General features: G+C 38.3%; 1 protein-coding gene across 1 annotated transcript; it reads left to right on the top strand.

Moving 5' to 3' along the window:
• Positions 1–21,754: 21,754 nt before the first annotated feature.
• Positions 21,755–24,284, top strand: LOC129428186 (keratin, type I cytoskeletal 19). Its single transcript, XM_073875948.1, has 6 exons — positions 21,755–22,662; positions 22,830–22,912; positions 23,053–23,209; positions 23,294–23,455; positions 23,599–23,724; positions 24,060–24,284. Exons 1-6 carry the CDS (start codon positions 22,075–22,077, stop codon positions 24,282–24,284), a joined length of 1,341 nt encoding a protein of 446 aa, XP_073732049.1. The 5' UTR covers positions 21,755–22,074.
• The last annotated feature ends 382 nt before the right edge of the window (positions 24,285–24,666 follow it).

The following is a 24,666-nucleotide window of genomic DNA, read 5'->3' as shown; positions in this document are numbered from 1 at the left end:
TTCTTGTGCATGTGTGCACAATTGGCCAATAAAACTAATTTTGATTCTGATTCTGGTTCTGATACTTATTGTAGCTGTTTATACTTTACAAGACGTTATGACACAACAAAAACTCAATTTTTAATGTCCATTCATTATACAAATTATTGCTTATTACATAGCACTCTGGATTTATTTTAAAGACTCAGTGCATAGTCAGCTCAGTTCTAGGCACTATATCTGAGCTGATTTTTGCGGTGCGTTTAAACTTTCACTGAAGGGTCACACTCAATGCTCTTGTCTATCCTCATGAAAAAATCTTAAAGTTATGGTCCCATAAACTTGCCATTTTTGACAATACAAGTACGGACATTGCATTTTAACCATATTTGAGGTGCTATATCTCAGTTGTCCTCTTGGGTGCGTATAATATTACACTAAAGGGTCACAGTCAGTGCCCCTGTCTATCACCATACCAAACATCAGACTTATTTACAGCAGCATTTTAATGTTATGGTCCTATAAACTTAGAATTTTTGACAATAGTTACAAACACTGCATTTTAACCTAAATTGAGGTGCTATATCCCAGTTGACCTCTAGGGTGCGTTTAATATTTCAATGCAGGGTCACACTCAGTGCTCATGTCGATCACCATACCAAAGATCACACTTATTTACAACAGCATTTTAAAGTTATGATCCCATAAACTTGGCAATTTTGACAATACAGTTAATAGACATTGCATATTTACAATTTTTGAGCTGCTATATCTCAGTTGCCCTCTGGGGTGCGTTTAATATTTCAATGCAGCCTCACACTAAGTCCCCAAGTCTATCACCACGCCAAAAATCAGACCTATTTACTGCAGCATTTTAAAGTTATGGTCACATAAACTTGCCATTTTTTGACAATACAGTTACAGGCATTGCATTTTAACCAAATTTGAGGTGCTATATCTCAGTTGTCCTCTGGGGTGCGTTTAATATTTCAATGCAGTGTCACACTCAGTGCTCCTGTCTATCAATATACCAAACATCAGACTTATTTACAGCAGCATTTTAAAGTTATCGTCCCATAAACTTGGCAATTTTGACAATACAGTTAATAGACATTGCATTTTAACCAAATTTGAGGTGCTATATCTCAGTTGTCCTCTGGGGTGCGTTTAATATTTCAATGCAGGGTCACAGTCAGTGCTCCTGTCTATCACCATGCCAAACATCAGATCTATTTACAGCAGCATTTTAAAGTTATGGTCCCATAAACTTGGCATTTTTGACAATACAGTTAATAGACATTGCATTTTAACCATATTTGAGGTGCTATATCTCAGTTGTCCTCTGGGGTGCGTTTAATATTTCAATGCAGGGTCACAGTCAGTGCTCCTGTCTATCACCATGCTAAACATCAGACTTATTTACAGCAGCATTTTAAAGTTATGATCCCATAAACTTGGCATTTTTGACAATACAGTTAATAGACGTTGCATTTTAACCATATTTGAGGTGCTATATCTCAGTAGTCCTCTGGGGTGCGTTTAATATTTCAATGCAGGGTCACAGTCAGTGCTCCTGTCTATCACCATGCCAAATATCAGACTTATTTACAGCAGCATTTTAAAGTTATGGTCACATAAACTTGCCATTTTTTGACAATACAGTTAATAGACATTGCATTTTAACCAAATTTGAGGTGCTATATCTCAGTTCTCCTCTGGGGTGCGTTTAATATTTCAATGCAGCGTCACACTCAGTGCTCCTGTCTATCAATATACCAAAAATCAGACCTATTTACTGCAGCATTTTAAAGTTATGGTCCCATAAACTTGGGCATTTTTGACAACACAGTTACAGACATTGCATTTTAACCATATTTGAGGTGCTATATCTCAGTTCTCCTCTGGGGTGCGTTTAATATTTCAATGCAGAGTCACAGTCAGTGCTCCTGTCTATCACCATGCCAAACATCAGATCTATTTACAGCAGCATTTTAAAGTTATGGTCCCATAAACTTGGCATTTTTGACAATACAGTTAATAGACATTGCATTTTAACCATATTTGAGGTGCTATATCTCAGTTGTCCTCTGGGGTGCGTTTAATATTTCAATGCAGGGTCACAGTCAGTGCTCCTGTCTATCACTATGCCAAACATCAGACTTATTTACAGCAGCATTTTAAAGTTATGGTCCCATAAACTTGGCAATTTTGACAATACAGTTAATAGACATTGCATTTTAACCAAATTTGAGGTGCTATATCTCAGTTGTCCTCTGGGGTGCGTTTAATATTTCAATGCAGTGTCACACTCAGTGCTCCTGTCTATCAATATACCAAACATCAGACTTATTTACAGCAGCATTTTAAAGTTATCGTCCCATAAACTTGGCAATATTGACAATACAGTTAATAGACATTGCATTTTAACCAAATTTGAGGTGCTATATCTCAGTTGTCCTCTGGGGTGCGTTTAATATTTCAATGCAGGGTCACAGTCAGTGCTCCTGTCTATCACTATGCCAAACATCAGACTTATTTACAGCAGCATTTTAAAGTTATGGTCCCATAAACTTGGCATTTTTGACAATACAGTTAATAGACATTGCATTTTAACCAAATTTGAGGTGCTATATCTCAGTTGTCCTCTGGGGTGCGTTTAATATTTCAATGCAGTGTCACACTCAGTGCTCCTGTCTATCAATATACCAAACATCAGACTTATTTACAGCAGCATTTTAAAGTTATCGTCCCATAAACTTGGCAATTTTGACAATACAGTTAATAGACATTGCATTTTAACCAAATTTGAGGTGCTATATCTCAGTTGTCCTCTGGGGTGCGTTTAATATTTCAATGCAGGGTCACAGTCAGTGCTCCTGTCTATCACCATGCCAAACATCAGATCTATTTACAGCAGCATTTTAAAGTTATGGTCCCATAAACTTGGCATTTTTGACAATACAGTTAATAGACATTGCATTTTAACCATATTTGAGGTGCTATATCTCAGTTGTCCTCTGGGGTGCGTTTAATATTTCAATGCAGGATCACAGTCAGTGCTCCTGTCTATCACCATGCCAAACATCAGACTTATTTACAGCAGCATTTTAAAGTTATGGTCCCATAAACTTGGCAATTTTGACAATACAGTTAATAGACATTGCATTTTAACCAAATTTGAGGTGCTATATCTCAGTTGTCCTCTGGGGTGCGTTTGGTGTTTCGGTGCAGTGTCGCACTCGGTGCTCCTGTCTATCAATATACCAAACATCAGACTTATTTACAGCAGCATTTTAAAGTTATCGTCCCATAAACTTGGCAATATTGACAATACAGTTAATAGACATTGCATTTTAACCAAATTTGAGGTGCTATATCTCAGTTGTCCTCTGGGGTGCGTTTAATATTTCAATGCAGGGTCACAGTCAGTGCTCCTGTCTATCACCATGCCAAACATCAGATCTATTTACAGCAGCATTTTAAAGTTATGGTCCCATAAACTTGGCATTTTTGGCAGTACAGTTGTTAGTCATTGCATTTTGTCCGTGTTTGGGGTGCTGTGTCTCGGTTGTCCTCTGGGGTGCGTTTAATATTTCAATGCAGGATCACAGTCAGTGCTCCTGTCTATCACCATGCCAAACATCAGACTTATTTACAGCAGCATTTTAAAGTTATGGTCCCATAAACTTGGCAATTTTGACAATACAGTTAATAGACATTGCATTTTAACCAAATTTGAGGTGCTATATCTCAGTTGTCCTCTGGGTTGCGTTTAATATTTCAATGCAGGGTCACAGTCAGTGCTCCTGTCTATCACCATGCCAAACATCAGACTTATTTACAGCAGCATTTTAAAGTTATGATCCCATAAACTTGGCATTTTTGACAATACAGTTAATAGACGTTGCATTTTAACCATATTTGAGGTGCTATATCTCAGTAGTCCTCTGGGGTGCGTTTAATATTTCAATGCAGGGTCACAGTCAGTGCTCCTGTCTATCACCATGCCAAATATCAGACTTCTTTACAGCAGCATTTTAAAGTTATGGTCACATAAACTTGCCATTTTTTGACAATACAGTTAATAGACATTGCATTTTAACCAAATTTGAGGTGCTATATCTCAGTTCTCCTCTGGGGTGCGTTTAATATTTCAATGCAGCGTCACACTCAGTGCTCCTGTCTATCAATATACCAAAAATCAGACCTATTTACTGCAGCATTTTAAAGTTATGGTCCCATAAACTTGGGCATTTTTGACAACACAGTTACAGACATTGCATTTTAACCATATTTGAGGTGCTATATCTCAGTTGTCCTCTGGGGTGCGTTTAATATTTCAATGCAGAGTCACAGTCAGTGCTCCTGTCTATCACCATGCCAAACATTAGATCTATTTACAGCAGCATTTTAAAGTTATGGTCCCATAAACTTGGCATTTTTGACAATACAGTTAATAGACATTGCATTTTAACCATATTTGAGGTGCTATATCTCAGTTGTCCTCTGGGGTGCGTTTAATATTTCAATGCAGGGTCACAGTCAGTGCTCCTGTCTATCACTATGCCAAACATCAGACTTATTTACAGCAGCATTTTAAAGTTATGGTCCCATAAACTTGGCATTTTTGACAATACAGTTAATAGACATTGCATTTTAACCAAATTTGAGGTGCTATATCTCAGTTGTCCTCTGGGTGCGTTTAATATTTCAATGCAGGGTCACAGTCAGTGCTCCTGTCTATCACCATGCCAAATATCAGACTTATTTACAGCAGCATTTTAAAGTTATGGTCCCATAAACTTGGCAATTTTGACAATACAGTTAATAGACATTGCATTTTAACCATATTTGAGGTGCTATATCTCAGTAGTCCTCTGGGGTGCGTTTAATATTTCAATGCAGAGTCACAGTCAGTGCTCCTGTCTATCACCATGCCAAATATCAGACTTATTTACAGCAGCATTTTAAAGTTATGGTCACATAAACTTGGCATTTTTGACAATACAGTTAATAGACATTGCATTTTAACCAAATTTGAGGTGCTATATCTCAGTTGTCCTCTGGGTGCGTTTAATATTTCAATGCAGGGTCACAGTCAGTGCTCCTGTCTATCACCATACCAAATATCAGACGTATTTACAGCAGCATTTTAAAGTTATGGTCCCATAAACTTGGCAATTTTGACAATACAGTTAATAGACATTGCATATTTACACATTTGAACTGCTATATCTCAGTTGCCTTCTGGGGTGCGTTTAATATTTCAATGCAGAGTCACAGTCAGTGCTCCTGTCTATCACCATGCCAAATATCAGACTTATTTACAGCAGCATTTTAAAGTTATGGTCCCATAAACTTGGCAATTTTGACAATACAGTTAATAGACATTGCATATTTACAAATTTGAGCTGCTATATCTCAGTTGCCCTCTGGGGTGCGTTTAATATTTCAATGCAGCCTCACACTAAATACCCCAGTCTATCAACACGCCAAAAATCAGACCTATTTACAGCAGCATTTTAAAGTTATGGTCACACAAACTTGCCATTTTTTGACAATACAGTTACAGACATTGCATTTTAACCAAATTTGAGGTGCTATATCTCAGTTCTCCTCTGGGGTGCGTTTAATATTTCAATGCAGCGTCACACTCAGTGCTCCTGTCTATCAATATACCAAACATCAGACCAATTTACTGCAGCATTTTAAAGTTATCGTCCCATAAACTTGGCATTTTTGACAATACAGTTAATAGACATTGCATTTTAACCATTTTTGAGTTGCTATATCTCAGTTGTCCTCTTGGGTGCGTTTAATATTTCAATGCAGGGCCACACTCAGCGCTCCTGTCTATCAATATACCAAAAATCAGACCTATTTACTGCAGCATTTTAAAATTATGGTCCCATAAACTTGGGCATTTTTGACAACACAGTTACAGACATTGCATTTTAACCATATTTGAGGTGCTATATCTCAGTTGTCCTCTGGGGTGCGTTTAATATTTCAATGCAGGGTCACAGTCAGTGCTCCTGTCTATCACCATGCCAAACATCAGAATTATTTACAGCAGCATTTTAAAGTTATGGTCCCACAAACTTGGAAATTTTGACAATACAGTTAATAGACATTGCATATTTACAATTTTTGAGCTGCTATATCTCAGTTGGCCTCTGGGGTGCGTTTAATATTTCAATGCAGCGTCGCACTCAGTGCTCCTGTCTATAAATATACCAAAAATCAGAATAATTTACAACAGCATTTGAAAGTTATGGTCCCATAAAATTGCAATGAAATATTAAACGCACCCCAGAGGACAACTGAGATATAGCACCTCAAATTTGGTTAAAATGCAATGCCTGTAAATGTATTGTCAAAAAATGTCAAGTTTATGTGACCATAACTTTAAAATGCTGCTGTAAATAAGTCTGATGTTTTGCATGGTGATAGACAGGAGCACTGAGTGTGACCCTGCATTGAGTTATTAAACGCACCCCAGAGGCCAACTGAGATATTGCACCTCAAATATGGTTAAAATGCAGTGTCTGTATCTGTATTGTCAAAAATGCCAAGTTTATGGGACCATAACTTTAAAATGCTGCTGTAAATTATTCTGATTTTTCCTATGGTGATAGACAGGAGCACTGAGTGTGAAGCTGCATTGAGATATTAAACGCACCCCAGAGGCCAACTGAGATATTGCACCTCAAATTTGGTTAAAATGCAGTGTCTGTAACTGTATTGTCAAAAATGGCAAGTTTATGGGACCATAACTTTAAAATGCTGTGGTAAATTATTCTGATTTTTCCTATGGTGATAGATAGGAGCACTGAGTGTGACTGTGCATTGAAATATTAAACACACCCCTGAGGGCAACTGAGATATAGCACCTCAAATTTGGTTAAAGTGTAATTACTTTAACTGTCTAGTCAAAAATGGCAAGTTTATGGGACCATAACTTTAAAATGCTGCTGTAAATTATTCTGATTTTTGCTATGGTAATAGGCAGGAGCACTGAGTGTGACCCTGCATTGAATTATTAAACGCACCCCAGAGGCCAACTGAGCTTTTGCACCTCTAATTTGGTTAAAATGCAGTGTCTGTAACTGTCTTGTCAAAAATGACAAGTTAATGGGACCATAACTTTAAAATGCTGCTGTAAATAAGTCGGATTTTTGCTATGGTGATAGGCAAGAGCACTAAGTGTGACCCTGCATTGAGATATTAAACGCACCCCAGAGGCCAACTGAGATATTGCACCTCAAATATGGTTAAAATGCAGTGTCTGTAACTGTATTGTCAAAAATGCCAAGTTTATGGGACCATAACTTTAAAATGCTGCTGTAAATAAGTCTGATTTTTGCTATGGTGATAGGCAAGAGCACTGAGTGTGATGCTGCATTGAGATATTAAACGCACCCCAGAGGCCAACTGAGATATTGCACCCCTAATTTAGTTAAAATGCAGTGTCTGTAACTGTCTTGTCAAAAATGGCAAGTTTATGGGACCATAACTTTAAAATGCTGCTGTAAATTATTCTGATTTTTCCTATGGTGATAGACAGGAGCACTGAGTGTGACCCTGCATTGAGATATTAAACGCACCCCAGAGGCCAACTGAGATATTGCACCTCTAATTTGGTTAAAATGCAGTGTCTGTAACTGTCTTGTCAAAAATGCCAAGTTTACGGGACCATAACTTTAAAATGCTGCTGTAAATAAGTCTGATTTTTGGCATCGTGATAGACGTTTGGACTCAGTGTGACCCTGCATTGAGATATTAAACGCACCCCAGAGGCCAACTGAGATATTGCACCTCTAATTTGGTTAAAATGCAGTGTCTGTAACTGTCTTGTCAAAAATGGCAAGTTTATGGGACCATAACTTTAAAATGCTGCTGTAAATAAGTCTGATTTTTGGTATGGTGATAGGCAAGAGCACTGAGTGTGACCCTGCATTGAATTATTAAACGCACCCCAAAGGCCAACTGAGATATTGCACCTCTAATTTGGTTAAAATGCAGTGTCTGTAACTGTCTTGTCAAAAATGGCAAGTTAATGGGACCATAACTTTAAAATGCTGCTGTAAATAAGTCGGATTTTTGCTATGGTGATAGGCAGGAGCACTAAGTATGACCCTGCATTGAAATATTAAACACACCCCTGAGGGCAACTGAGATATAGCACCTCAAATTTGGTTAAAGTGTAATTACTTTAACTGTCTAGTCAAAAATGGCAAGTTTATGGGACCATAACTATAAAATGCTGCTGTAAATTATTCTGATTTTTGCTATGGTAATAGGCAGGAGCACTGAGTGTGACCCTGCATTGAATTATTAAACGCACCCCAAAGGCCAACTGAGATATTGCACCTCTAATTTGGTTAAAATGCAGTGTCTGTAACTGTCTTGTCAAAAATGGCAAGTTAATGGGACCATAACTTTAAAATGCTGCTGTAAATAAGTCGGATTTTTGCTATGGTGATAGGCAGGAGCACTAAGTATGACCCTGCATTGAGATATTAAACGCACCCCAGAGGCCAACTGAGATATTGCACCTCAAATATGGTTAAAATGCAGTGTCTGTAACTGTATTGTCAAAAATGCCAAGTTTATGGGACCATAACTTTAAAATGCTGCTGTAAATAAGTCTGATTTTTGCTATGGTGATAGGCAAGAGCACTGAGTGTGACGCTGCATTGAGATATTAAACGCACCCCAGAGGCCAACTGAGATATTGCACCTCTAATTTGGTTAAAATGCAGTGTCTGTAACTGTCTTGTCAAAAATGGCAAGTTTATGGGACCATAACTTTAAAATGCTGCTGTAAATAAGTCGGAGTTTTGCTATGGTGATAGGCAGGAGCACTGAGTGTGACTCTGCATTGAGATATTAAACGCACCCCAGAGGCCAACTGAGATATTGCACCTCAAATTTGGTTAAAATGCAGTGTCTGTAACTGTATTGTCAAAAATGCCAAGTTTACGGGACCATAACTTTAAAATGCTGCTGTAAATAAGTCTGATTTTTGGCATGGTGATAGACGTTTGGACTCAGTGTGACCCTGCATTGAGATATTAAACGCACCCCAGAGGCCAACTGAGATATTGTACCTCAAATATGGTTAAAATGCAGTGGCTGTAACTGTATTGTCAAAAATGCCAAGTTTATGGGACCATAACTTTAAAATGCTGCTGTAAATTATTCTGATTTTTGGTATGGTGATAGGCAGGACACTGAGTGTGACTGTGCATTGAAATATTAAACGCACCCCAGAGGCCAACTGAGATATTGCACCTCAAATATGGTTAAAATGCAGTGGCTGTAACTGTATTGTCAAAAATGCCAAGTTTATGGGACCATAACTTTAAAATGCTGCTGTAAATAAGTCTGATTTTTGCTATGGTGATAGGCAAGAGCACTGAGTGTGACGCTGCATTGAAATATTAAACACACCCCTGAGGGCAACTGAGATATAGCACCTCAAATTTGGTTAAAGTGTAATTACTTTAACTGTCTAGTCAAAAATGGCAAGTTTATGGGACCATAACTTTAAAATGCTGCTGTAAATGAGTCTGATTTTTTGTATGGTGATAGGCAGGAGCACTGAGTGTGACGCTGCATTGAAATATTAAACGCACCCCAGAGGCCAACTGAGATATTGCACCTCTAATTTGGTTAAAATGCAGTGTCTGTAACTGTCTTGTCAAAAATGGCAAGTTTATGGGACCATAACTTTAAAATGCTGCTGTAAATTATTCTGATTTTTCCTATGGTGATAGACAGGAGCACTGAGTGTGACTCTGCATTGAATTATTAAACGCACCCCAGAGGCCAACTGAGATATTCCACCTCTAACTTGGTTAAAATGCAGTGTCTGTAACTGTCTTGTCAAAAATGGCAAGTTTATGGGACCATAACTTTAAAATGCTGCTGTAAATAAGTCGGAGTTTTGCTATGGTGATAGGCAGGAGCACTGAGTGTGACTCTGCATTAAATTATTAAACGCACCCCAGAGGCCAACTGAGATATTGCATCTCTAATTTGGTTAAAATGCAGTGTCTGTAACTGTATTGTCAAAAATGCCAAGTTTATGGGACCATAACTTTAAAATGCTGCTGTAAATAAGTCTGATTTTTGCTATGGTGATAGGCAAGAGCACTGAGTGTGACGCTGCATTGAGATATTAAACGCACCCCAGAGGACAACTGAGATATTGCACCTCTAATTTGGTTAAAATGCAGTGTCTGTAACTGTCTTGTCAAAAATGGCAAGTTTATGGGACCATAACTTTAAAATGTTCCTGTCAATAAATCAGATTTTTTCACGAGGATAGACAGCAGCACTGGGTGTGACCCTGCAGTGAAAGTTTAAACGCACCCCAGAAAGCAGCTCAGATATAGTGCCAACAACTGAGCTGACAATGCAATTCGTCTTTAAAGTAATTTGAGAGTGCTATGTAATGAGAAATAATTTGTTTAATGAATGCACATTGAGTTTGATGTTGTGTCATTGCGTCTTGTGGGGTGTGAACGGCTGCAGTGGGTATCAGAGAGCCGGAGTCAAAATGGGCTTTGTTTGCCGGTTGTGCACACTTGCACAGGAAATGTATTTTGGTTTGGTACTTACAGACAAACAGTATATAGATAAACAGCAAATAGCAACATTTAATGTAAAATTAGAAATTAAAACAAATAATACAGATAAGAAGCAAGTGAGAGAGTTATTTACAAATATCTATAAGTACTGTATATAAAACTGTATATAATGTATATTGTACTGTGTATTTACACAGTTAACCCTATTAAACCCTAGTGTGGGATATTGCACTATACAATACTGCATTTTAAAACAGCAAGGTCGGAGCAAATGTGCTACTGTAACTGCTTAAGGTGAAGATGTCTTGTGGAAAAAAAATTCTGGCACAGTAAATTTGAAAATGTTGAGAGGGAGTGATAGGGGCTCTTTAGGAAATCTACTCTCATCTCCACAGTTTGAAGCAACAGGCTCTCTAAGCTTCTGTATGTATAGATTCATCATTTCTAGAGTCATCTGCAAACTTCAAACAAACACGCATTAGCAAGCACGCACCCGCGCACACACACTCGCACACACACACACATACACACACACACACACACCCGCGCACACACACACAACCCGCGCGGCCCCACACACATACACACCCTCGCGCACTCTCTCTCTCTTTCTCACACACTCACACACACACACACACACACACCCGCGTGCTCACACACACACAAATGCACGCACCCGCGAGCACACGCATACTCGCAAGCACGCCCGCGCGCGCACACACACACACACACACACAGACGCACATCCACACACACGCATATCCACACACACACACGCAAGCACCCACACAAACATCACAAAGACATATATATTAAGATGATCCATTAATGCAATCCAAAGATGACACGTTTAACAATGTAAATTTACAACATATTAGTGTATCTTTACATTCTGACTATCCGTGTTCTTTCATAACTCTGTTATTCTGTTTATTTTCAAATGTATATTACTCTCACAGTAACAAAAGAAACATGATCACTTAAAAACAGCACGAATAAGAGATATTGCGCTACGGTCCCTCAGCTGTGCGTGAAAAAGAAACTGCAAACGCGGAAGGGTCGCGTCTTTTAAGGTGGAACGAAAAGCGTCAATAAGAAGCTGCGAATAAGAAGCTAGATTCAGCCTCGTGTTCGGTATCGATATGGTGTTCCTGGGGGAGCCAGAGACCGCCAGGTCGTCTAAGGAGGGGTGAACCGGCCCAGGTCGGAAACGGAGCAGGTCAAAGCCCCCGTGCCGATCAGTAGTGGGATCGCGCCTGTGAATAGACGCTGCACTTCAGCCTGAACAATACAAAGAGACCCAGATTTTTTCGTTCATTTAAAAATAGCGGTATCCACTTAAATAATTATCTTAAGTATTTTAAATAGGTTTACTTTATTTGTAAAGATTTGGTTTACAGTGAATCGGTTCACCCCAATGGGCCGGTTCACCCCTCCTTAGACGACCTGGCGGTCTCGGGCTCCCCCAGGAACACCATATCGATATCGAACTTAGTGCGGACACCCGATCGGCATAGTCCACTACAGACCAGAACCCCTGAACTCAAGCGATCCACCAGACTCAGACTCCCAGTAGCTTGGATTACAGGCGCGCGCCACTGCGCCCGGCGAGCTCGCAAGCAATCAGCAGCTGTGTTGAATCAAATATGCGCGCCCTCTAGTGTATGATATAATAATATTATATGTAGATAAGTGAAGGACCGATTCATTAATTTATCGATATTCAAATGTCTTTACAATGTATAAATCGATTCTGCACGACATGACAGGAGATTTGTGGCATTTTTTTATATCTGTAGTAGTAGAAAGTGGATTTCAAATGATTATTAATATGATCAACATTTGCTTTTTAATTTTTGCCTTTTCTTTATTGACAGTCACATTACAGAGAATGAAACAAAACATAAAAAGATAAAGTACTTGGCTTGTGTAGCTACAAAAGATTAAGTCGATGCCGCCCCTTAGATGAACACAAAAGTCCGGGTCTCGTTGTATTGTTCAGGCTGAATCGCAGCGTCTATTCACAGGCGCGACCCCACTACTGATCAGCACGGGGGCTTTGACCTGCTCCGTTTCCGACCTGGGCCGGTTCACCCCTCCTTAGACGACCTGGCGGTCTCGGGCTCCCCCAGGAACACCATATCGATACTGAACTTAGCGCGGACACCCGATCGGCATAGTCCACTACAGACCAGAACCCCTGAACTCAAGCGATCCACCAGACTCAGACTCCCAGTCAGGGCCGTTTGAAGGAATTTGGGGGCCCCAAGCAAAATGGACATGGAGGCCCCCCCCCACACGCACGCAATGTCTACAGGAACCACAGCAGCCATACAGTTTAAGGTTTAATGTTTATTTACACAGTTTGGTGGGAATTCAATAGTGATTTGCACTGTTTTTTTTCTAACAATATGACAGTACACACTTATTAGTTTAAACTCTGGGCTGGGCATGATATCAGCTATAATTATAGAGCTTGTTGTACCTTGTGCTATAGAGGAAACATCAGCACTGAGAAGTGATGCATCTGTTGATGTTGAGGATGACGTTGATGGTGTAGCTGGGAAAATAATTGAAAAAAAATCAGAAATTACCTGTTAAGTATCACCATTTCACTGTTAGCATATTGAAAGAGGTCACTATAAACAGCTCAGCTCAGTGAGAGAAATTTACTCTACCTTCATCAGTGGTTGTATCCTTAGGTAGTGCCTGCGCGCTGAGTAATTTAATCAAAGCACCTTAAGAGAGAAGGAAAAGATGGTAACACTTTATAATAACAATCATATAAAGATGGTAAATTGATAGTTAATTAATCTTTTATTGTCATTTAGCTGTTGGCAAACAGTCTTTTTACTGTTAAAGATGCAGTGTGTAATTTTTAGAAGGATCTCTTGACAGAAATGCAAAATAATATACAAAACTATATTATCAGGGGTATATAAAGACCTTTTTATAATGAACCGTTATGTTTTTATTACCTTAGAATGATACGTTTTTATCTACATACACAGAGGGTCCCCTTATGTGGAAGTCGCCATTTTGTGACGGCATGTTTCTACAGAAGCCTTTAATGGACAAACTTTTTTACTAAGCTGTCTCCAACGATGACATCTTTTTCTGGTGTTGGCTATCGTAGCTTCTATATGCATTTCAAAAGCAAAGGGTAAGCAGTGGACTTAGCCATTAGTTGCAATTCGCAACCTCACCACTAGATGCTGCTAAAATTTACACACTGCACCTTTAACAAACAATGAAATTATAATTAAATGACTAATTATTAGTAGTGTTGTTGTAAATTAACAGTTTATTGTAACACACATATCTATCATATAATATATTAGGTATCGGGTAATGATTAAAAATGCTTGTAGATCTTTAAGAAACCATTTTTAAAACATCTATAAACATTACATAGATAGACGGACCAAATAGTCCTAATACTTTGTTAAGGGTTACTAACTTAGTTGGTTTGTAAACTGTCTATAAACATAGACAAAGTTGCAACACATGACTATAATACTTTGTTAAATAGTTAATAAACAGTACCAGTAAAACATATGGGTTGTCCTGATACTGTACTTGTAACAGTGTAAACATTGCTACACAGAATAAAGTAACTGTTCAAGATCCATTGGTAACTAATGTCATATTTGCATAAACTGTCACTACTGTATATCCTGACACTAGCACATTAAGATAAGCTATGAAAAAATAATGTTCCTCTGCCTCTTTCTGGTAAATAACGTATAGATTGTTTACAAAGTATTTATTAAGTAAAACGATCGGGTTGCTAACAGTTAAATGACAATAACTAAAGATTAAATAACTAACAATTTACCATCTATTAATGATGGTTATTATAAAGTGTTACCGAAAAGATATGTTAGCAATAGCATTTCCATATTTTGATATTTATAAGAGATGCGGCTGCTTTCACAACCACCAATGCTTAAAAACTTCCCAAGCTATTGTTTGATGCACATAATTTATCGTGTCGTTTTCCTAACCCCATTTGGTAAATACATTATTTTGTTAAATAGATTATCACGGTGTGGAATAGTTCGTTTCATTAGCACTTTCATTAAAACCTATTACAAAACTACAGCAACGTCATGGAATTAAACAGCGATTTTGAAACAGATCTGCGTCTTCCTTATCTCGTTAAAAACATATTACAGTATGTAACCATATTCCGTTTGTTCGATAAAAAAGTTGACTAACTGTTCGTTACAAGCAGCATTTGCCGTCATGCAGGTATAGCTAACATAAACAGATTTTTGCTACTGCCTACCTGCTGCAAAATTACATCATTTGCACAAGACAAGTAGAGCTATTAATTATTACTTACCACTATCTTGTTTTTTCATACTCCTCTTCCTTTCTTTACTTTCTTTTCTGGCTTCCAAAAGCATAAATCCGCTTGATGATGACTGCCGAAGTTTTGTATTTTCCCGGCAGCAGAGATCACATGGTTGGCTGGCTGCCTGTTGTAAGCGACTAGTACTGAGAGGGGGCCCCCTTGAGGGGGATTCCGATAATAACAGTGTCATTGCACTTTACTGCATTGCATTGACTATCAAAGGGACAAAGTTTGTCGTTGCATTTATTCTCAACCAGTCGTTGTCTTGGGGCCCTAAAAAATTCCGGGGCCCCAAGCAATTGCTTGGTTTGCTTGCCTTGTCGCGACGGGCCTGCTCCCAGTAGCTTGGATTACAGGCGCGCGCCACTGCGCCCGGCAAGCGCACGTACGACATGCAGTCGTGTTGAACCAAAAATTGCGCGCCTTTATGATATCATAGCTTAGAGACACGAGTGATGGTCGTTCTGTGGTCGTTTACAGAAAACCTCTGCAAGAAGGAAATGAGAAATTAGTTCTGCATCGTATTACATGTTTACAGTTTGCTTATGGCCACAAAGAAAAGTAGACAATAAAAAAGTAAAAATGCCATTCAGCTTAATTTACTTGTTAAACATTTGGAGGGAAATGTTAACACAATTCAATTCAACCATTTAGGTAGGCCTTTACTGCAATTAAATTATTAATTCTATGAGCTGGATTTCTGACTTTTTACAAAAATAGGACACAAAGTAAATTAAGGTGGGCTCCACTGGTACTCCACAAGGATGTGTGCTTTTACTCCTATTATTCATTCTCTAAATAAATATGAGTAAAACAGGACCCTGTTATTGTGTAGATGCCACTGTTAATTTTCGTCGGCTTCAGACCAATGATGGCCCGTTCATCGATGACTTTGTGGTGTGAGGAATCTTATCTTCAATTAATTTTATCTAAGACAAAACATGATAACTGAATTTATAAAACATTCCCACACACATGAAGTTAAATTTATTCCAAGGGTCAAACAGTAGATGATGTGTCTTTAGTGTCTTGGTTTGGAAATCTATCTTCAAAGAACATAACTTTTTTGAGTCAAATTGTTAAAGAGGTCAAGTACTGTAGACTTATTAGGAAATCTTTACATACCTGTAGCAGACAGTTACAGCAGGTGATTGACTTGATCTTGAGTGATGACTCCCACCTATTGCAAAGTGAATTCAAGCTCCTTCCATTAGAATGAAGGTTTACAGTCCCACAGTACAAAACAATATATAATGTAAACAGTTTTGTTCCAGCTTACTCAGCTGAATATGTCAGCAACATTGCAAAGATTACAAGTAAGATTTCTTTACTTAACCGTTTACTCCATTTGATTTAAATTTGTATTTACTTTTTAGTTAAAAGTGGTTTTATTAATGATGGAAATTGCTCATATTAATCTGTCCACTGTCTGTAGGCTGTTGTATGTAAAAAGTGTCAATGCATGATCTACTGTAAATCTATCAGTAACAAGGAATACAGGAGTGTTTTTCTGTCCTATAATTTTGCCAGGTTTGTCATGTAAGGAATAGTCCTGAGCCAACATTCACAGTCATTTTTATCTAAGGAGCATTTAAATTAAATTTTTGTCAAACATGTTTACTGCGTGTCTAAGTGTTTGGAGCTGTTATGGTATAAACGCAAAAGTCTGGGTCTCGTTGTATTGTTCAGGCTGAACTGCAGCGTCTATTCACAGGCGCGATCCCACTACTGATCAGCACGGGGGCTTTGACCTGCTCCGTTTCCGACCTGGGCCGGTTCACCCCTCCTTAGACGACCTGGCGGTCTCGGGCTCCCCCAGGAACACCATATCGATACCGAACTTAGTGCGGACACCCGATCGGCATAGTCCACTTCAGACCAGAACCCCTGAACTCAAGCGATCCACCAGACTCAGACTCCGAGTAGCTTGGATTACAGGCGCGCGCCACTGCGCCCGGCGAGGTCCCAAGCAATCAGCAGCTGTGTTGAATCAAATATGCGCGCCCTCTAGTGTATGATATAATAATATGTAGATAAGTGAAGGACCGATTCATTAATTTATCGATATTCAAATGTCTTTACAATGTATAAATCGATTCTGCACGACATGGCAGGAGATTTCTGTCATTTTTTATATCTGTAGTAGTAGAAAGTGGATTTCAAATGATTATTAATATGATCAACATTTGCTTTTTAATTTTTGCCTTTTCTTTAGTGACAGTCACATTACAGAGAATGAAACAAAACATAAAAAGATAAAGTACTTGGCTTGTGTAGCTACAAAAGATTAAGTCGATGCCGCCCCTTTGATGAACACAAAAGTCTGGGTCTCGTTGTATTGTTCAGGCTGAACTGCAGCGTCTATTCACAGGCGCGATCCCACTACTGATCAGCACGGGGGCTTTGACCTGCTCCGTTTCCGACCTGGGCCGGTTCACCCCTCCTTAGACGACCTGGCGGTCTCGGGCTCCCCCAGGAACACCATATCGATACCGAACTTAGTGCGGACACCCGATCGGCATAGCCCACATCAGACCAGAACCCCTGAACTCAAGCGATCCACCAGACTCAGACTCCCAGTAGCTTGGATTACAGGCGCGCGCCACTGCGCCCGGCGAGCGTTCACGGTATCAGCAGTCGTGTTGAATCAAATATTGCGCGCCTTTATGATATCATAGCTTAGAGACACGAGTGATGGTCGTTCTGTGGTCGTTTACAGAAAACCTCTGCAAGAAGGAAATGAGAAATTAGTTCTGCATCGTATTACATGTTTACAGTTTGCGTATTGCCACAAAGAAAAGTAGAGAATAAAAAAGTAAAAATGCCATTCAGCTTAATTAACTTGTTAAACACTTGGAGGGAAATGTTAACACAATTCAATTCAACCATTTAGGTAGGCCTTTACTGCAATTAAATTATTAATTCTATGAGCTGGATTTCTGACTTTTTACAAAAATAGGACACAAAGTAAATTAAGGTGGGCTCCACTGGTACTCCACAAGGATGTGTGCTTTTACACCTATTATTCATTCTCTAAATAAATATGAGTCAAACAGGACCCTGTTATGGTGTAGATGCCACTGTTATTTTTTTGTCCGCTTAAAACCAACGATGGCCCGTTCGTCGATGACTTTGTGGTGTGAGGAATCTTATCTTTAATTAAATTGATCTAAGACAAAACATGATAACTGAATTTATAAAACATTCCCACACACATGAAGTTAAAGGAACAGTATGTAGGATTGTGGCCAAAACTGGTATTGCAAACAACAAAACTTGTGGCTAAAACTGGTACTGCAGTCAAACAACTGGTGGCCAATACACAAAATGACAACATAAACATCAGTTGAGGGTTGCAACTCCACTTTTTAAATGACAATATCCTGGCCAGACCACTGTTGTCAGTGATATAAGTATGTGAAATGAAAATGATTTTTTAATGTCTAGTGACATATCAAGGCAATTTTATGATTAATTGATATACATTTCTTACATACTGTTCCTTTAAATTTATTCCAAGGGTCAGACAGTAGATGATGTGTCTTTAGTGGTTTGGAAATCTATCTTCAAAGAACATAACTTTTTTGAGTCAAATTGTTAAAGAGGTCAAGTACTGTAGACTGATTGGGAAGTCACAGCTTTACCCATGCATCCCTGTAGCAGACAGTTACAGCAGGTGATTGACTTGATCTTGAGTGATGACTCCCATCTATTGCAAAGTGAATTCAAGCTCCTTCAATGAAGGTTTACAGTACAAAACAATATATAATGTAAAAAACAGTTTTGTTCCAGCAGCTCTTACTCAGCTTAATATGTCAGCAACATTGCAAAGATTACAAGTAAGATTTCTGTACGTAACCGTTTACTTACTCCATTTGATTTAAATTTGTTTTTACTTTTTAGTTAAAAGTGGTTTTATTAATGATGGAAATTGCTCATATTAATCTGTCCACTGTCTGTAGGCTGTTGTATGTAAAAAGTGTCAATGCATGATCTACTGTAAATCTATCAGTAGAAATGCAGGAGTGTTTTTCTGTCCTATAATTTTGCCAGTTTTGTCATGTAAGGATTTTTTTTAATTAAGTTTTTGTCAAACATGTTTGGAGCTGTTATGGTATAACCACAAAAGTCTGGGTCTCGTTGTATTGTTCAGGCTGGACTGCAGCGCCTATTCACAGGCGCGATCCCACTACTGATCGGCACGGGGGCTTTGACCTGCTCCGTTTCCGACCTGGGCCGGTTCACCCCTCCTTAGACGACCTGGCGGTCTCGGGCTCCCCCAGGAACACCATATCGATACTGAACTTAGTGCGGACACCCGATCGGCATAGTCCACTTCAGACCAGAACCCCTGAACTCAAGCGATCCACCAGACTCAGACTCCCAGTAGCTTGGATTACAGGCGCGCGCCACTGCGCCCGGCGAGCGCTCATGCTATCAGCAGTTGTGTTGAATTGAAACATATATATGCGCACTCTCTATGACATCAGAAGTTTAGGCTACTTGATTGACTGTTATTATAAATGACATGTTTGAATGAGGAAAAATCATAATGTAGGCTACAGCAATAATGCTTTGTTTGCTGTTAATCTAATCTAAACCCAAAACAGGTTTGTCTAAGGGTGTGGCCTTCTAATTAACGCCATTTGTTGTTACTCACATACATAATTTAACTTAAATTATAGATTATAGTTTCGATTTTCACATAATATGACACAGCTAATTATACCAAATTAGGTGAACATGTGTCAGACCATTCCTTAGCCTATGCTCTTCTCTAATGAAACTATTTTTTAACAAATTAGTTGTTATTCAGCTAATTACTTGACGAGTGAAGTTCATAGTAATATCTAATGTTACTATGTTTACTGCAGGCCTATATTGAATCAGCTAAATACATGGTAATGCTAAAAATGTAGCTACTGAAACACTTGTGTGAAAAACAGTAGCACAAACAGCAAACGGTATAATTTTATCACTTTTAATTTATATGTTTTCTTAATATAAATAGCAGCTGTTTCATCATAGTAGCTTTTGATTTTTATGTGTACAGTTTTATTTTCACCTGCAGCATATCACAACTTCAGACACATAAATGCTTTTGATCTTCACTGGATTTTCTTGGCATTCCTATTACCACACTCCAGTGCAGCTATAAAAACCCAGAGAAGCCATACAAACATATATGAAGAGTGTATATGAAGAGTTTCATTGCAAAACGAGATAACCACCGTTTTTTTAATTGTTCAGAAATCTCGTTTTTTGGTTGTGCATTCCAATTTATTTCAATGCAACAGCAGTTGGTTTGTTTTGATTTAAACCATAACTTAAAAAATACAGCTAAGTAGCACCATAAAACCAAATAATAACATGATAACATAACAATAAACATGTTTTGACAAAAATGTAAAAAAAATGGATTTATCTCGTTTTGCAACGAAACTCTTCATATCCATATTATCTGTGGCAAAGCTGTCCGTGGTTACTTTGAAACTAGATCTGCATGAAGACTTTTTACAACTGTCAACATGTTCTAAATGAGTAACCCTTGTATAATTTATTCACATTACAGTAAACTATACTATACTGTATGATTCTATTGCATAATTTGAAACCTGATGAAGGGAAAACATAAAAACACAGGAATGGCCAGCCTGAAAATATTGAGCTGATAGCTAACAAATAGTTTCTTTAATAAGGGTTCATATAAAGGATGGAGTATTATGATTCTGACACATTTACTTTATAAATGCATAAATGTCATATTTTAATGAGTTTAATTACATAAAACACTGTGTTAACGTATTAAATACTGTGAGTAATAAAGTTAAAGCAGCTACACTCAGCTGTTAATAGTGACACATTTCTCCTCTTTCTTTGACGAATATGCCAGAGGAAAAACATTAAACATCTTGGTTTTACATGAGAAGAAAAGTATATGCTAACTTGTGATGTGCTTTTGATCTCATGTAATAAAATGATAAACATTTAAAATGATTAAAATTGCTTGCCTCATTCATGCTTTATTTTTTATTCAGTTAACTTTGTGTTTTGTGGATAATTTTGGGGTTATTTTGAATTCTCCTTCATTTGTAAGCGCATTGTAAAAATGTTATGATCAGGAAGTTTTAGTTTACTTTACTAATCAGGTAAAACAATTTCAAGCTATGTCAAAACTTAAAATAGTAGGTTGAATTGACTTGCATTACCAATTTCATTAAACAGCTTCTTTGCAGTTTTTTTACAGTGATGGGATTAGATTGGCTTTGGATAAAATAATATGCCAAATAGCTAAACGAAAACATTAGGGTAACTTTTGTTGTATTATGTAGAATAGTTTGTCTATTGGCCTTTATTGTTTATTATTATCATCTTATAAGTAATTATATCAGTTATTAACAGTAGGTACATTTTATTTATTGTATATGCTATACATTTTCACTAAATATGTGTGCATATGTATCTATCCTTTGACTTGAATTCATCCCCAGAAGCTAAATTACACCCTGGTTTGTGTGTGAATTGAGGTGTGATCTATAAAAAATTATTACAGTCACATGCCATCCACATTTAATAAATGCATCTCAGAGCTTCAAGTGACTGTAAAATTCATTGTTTTGGTGGCTTCTTATAACTTTTTTTTATTATATTGATCAAAGAGGCATGCATAACAAATGCTAAAAAATCATATAAAGGTCATGCTTGATTAGAAAAAGACACTGAAAAAAATCGGAAAAAGGTATTTTATTAAAATGAACCTAATAAAGCAAAAATATGTGCAACAGATGGGACTCCACCCAACCTTGAGCTGCATGTCCTCAAAATGTCAGAAATCATAATACATTCTCATAAATTCCTGCTTTGTCCAGTTGGTCACCAACTTTGTAACACCTTGGTCACTGAAGACATGCATACCAGCACGCACAGGTAGACATTCCTTTGCAATTTCCTCACTAGGGTGGAAACTAACTGGAGTCCTCAACTCTCATCCATGCAGGTGATGAGTCTCCCACACCCTCCACTCCACCCATTCATAGGACTATATAAAACGACTTAGCTGCACTTAAGGTCAACATTCACATTTGACCAACTCCAGCAATTTCCTGTATCTCAATCTGTTTATTCTATCCATCAGCCATGTCGTTTTCTGTCTGCGCATCCTGCCCCAAGACCATACATGAGACCTGTGTGAGAACCAGTCCTGACACCTGCCTAAAGTCCTGTCCTGATACTTGTGTGAGGACCAGCTCTGACACCAGCCTGAAGACCTGCTCCATAACCTTCCCAAAGCCCCGCTCCACGACTTCAAAGTCCATTATTATTCCTCGTCATTGTGGTACGAAAGCCACTTGTGCACCCAAAGCCCACAGCGTGTACGGCTGTGGTTCTCTAGGAAGCACTCGGATCTCCACCTGCACTTATCTTGCAAGCATTCGCTCCCCTTGCATGCCACATAAAATCGGTGGATGTCGTACTGGATTCGGTGCACGAATCATGGCTGGAGGTTGCCACGAAAAGGATTATGACTACCTCAAGATATCTGAGAAGTTCACCATGCAGAACCTGAATGACCGTCTGGCGTGCTACCTGGAGAAGGTGAGGTCTCTGGAGGCTTCCAATGCCAATCTGGAGAAGCTGATCTGGGAATACTATGAGAAGAAGAGACCCATCTGTCAGGAGGACTACAGTAGCTACCTGAACACCATCAGCTGTCTGCAAGACAAGGTAAAGTTGGGAGAATTAGGGAAAATAAGTGCAAATATCCCTGTCTGGTATGTAAAATCCACCAAAAGAGGGACAAATCGTGGAAAATCATCAGTATTTAGCATGATATAAATAAAACAGTTGTGGGTTTGCATTTGTAAAGTCCACATAATGTCTTAACTATATAGATTAAAGATGCTACCATCAAGAACGCTGACATCCTCCTGCAGATCGACAACGCTAAGTTGGCTGCTGAAGACTTCAGAATAAAGTGAGTTCTCTCATACAAAGTTTATATAATTTTTTTGAACTTACCTATTGATTTAGTGCTATATAACAATTTATATATCATATTGGTGATTAATCAATGTTTAATGCAATTTGACTTCATTTGACTTCTCCACCAATCAGAAATGAGCATGAATCCGCCATGCGGCATTGTGTGGAGGCTGACATCACTAATCTGCGCCGCATACTGGATAAGACATACCTGTCAAAGGCCGACCTGGAAGCACAGATCTGCATTCTGCAAGAGGAACTGGCGTTTATGAGGAAGAACCACCATGAGGTTTGAGAAAATATTTATGAATTATAAAAACTATAAGTAACTGTCCTGCACGAAACCTGATGATTAAATCATGTGTGATAACAGGAGGTGGCATCACTGATGTGTCAGTTGACACAGAACATTTGTGTGGAAGTGGATGCCGCTCCTCAACAAGACCTGAACAAAGTTTTGGATGAAATTCGTTGTCATTATGATACTATCATTGACAAACACCGTAAGAAGCAGGAATGCTGGTACAAAGAGAAGGTGAGATTTCTTCACCTTTACCTTTAAGTGTTGAATCATCATTTTACAGCTTGCACACTGTGATAACACCAATAATATAAATGATAGCTAGATGAGCCATTTATAATTCTTTAAATCACATTGTATGTGTGTTTTTCTTTAAGACAGAAGAATTGTGCAAAGATGTGGCCAGCAACACAGGGTGCATGAAAACTTCCAGGTTACAGGTCGCAGATTTATGGCGCAACTTGCAATGCCTGGAGATTGAACTACAGTCTCAAATCAACCTGGTGAGGGGTGATAATAAAGGAAATACTTAAGAGAGAAATTGGATAGATGGAAAATAGAAAGAACGTTTTGGTACATCAAACATAATCTGTACTAAACGTATATGATACATTTAGGATGTTTCATGTTACTATTCAAATCCAGAGTGCAGGTAAAAAGCAGACAACATGAATGGCATATACACAATGTAAAGTTCAAAGTTATATGTTTTATTTGTACATGTATATTTGTTAATCCTTTATGTCATAAATAAGTTGAGCCCAAGAGGACAGTGAATAGCTCAATGTCTGTGAGAAAATGAATTGTCTATATCCGCCTGTTCTCTTCACCCACACAGAAAGGAGCTCTGCAGTGTTCACTGGCAGACACAGAGGTTCAGTACAGTGCTATACTTGCTGGATTTCAGAAACAGATCAATGTGTTGGAAGAAGAGCTGTGTCAGATGAGGAATGGCATTGAGCAACAGGGCAAAGACTATGATGCCCTTCTGGACATCAAGAGCCATTTGGAAAAGGAGATCGCCACCTACAGGTGCCTGCTGGAAAATCAGGATATCCAGTAAGTTAATTTAGATACATTTAAATTTCTGACGTCTAGTTCAACAACAACAAAAAAACATGAATCCCCATTTGTTTCTAGTTAGTGTAGATTCATACAATGGCAGTACATTATAAATCATATTGGTGAACTTTGAGTAGACTATTCCTCTTAATGTATCTTGATGGGTCTTAAATATTTTTTTATCACTAATATGATGTTTTTTTTTTCTGATATATTTTTTTCATTCTTCCTTAGGACCCAAGGTAATTTTAAATCTATATTAAAAAGTATATTTTTTAATATTTTAAATCCTATAGTTAATGTATAAATTGTGTAGGCTATAAAGAACTCTTTTTTTACCTTCAGGTGGGCTGTGTACCTCAAGCCGTGTTTGAAGCCTGTGG

Source organism: Misgurnus anguillicaudatus, chromosome 14, assembly GCF_027580225.2.
Source record: "Misgurnus anguillicaudatus chromosome 14, ASM2758022v2, whole genome shotgun sequence".
Lineage (NCBI taxonomy): Eukaryota > Metazoa > Chordata > Actinopteri > Cypriniformes > Cobitidae > Misgurnus > Misgurnus anguillicaudatus.
The sequence above is the reverse complement of the archived record's forward strand: the minus strand, read 5'-3'. Positions and strand labels throughout refer to the sequence as shown.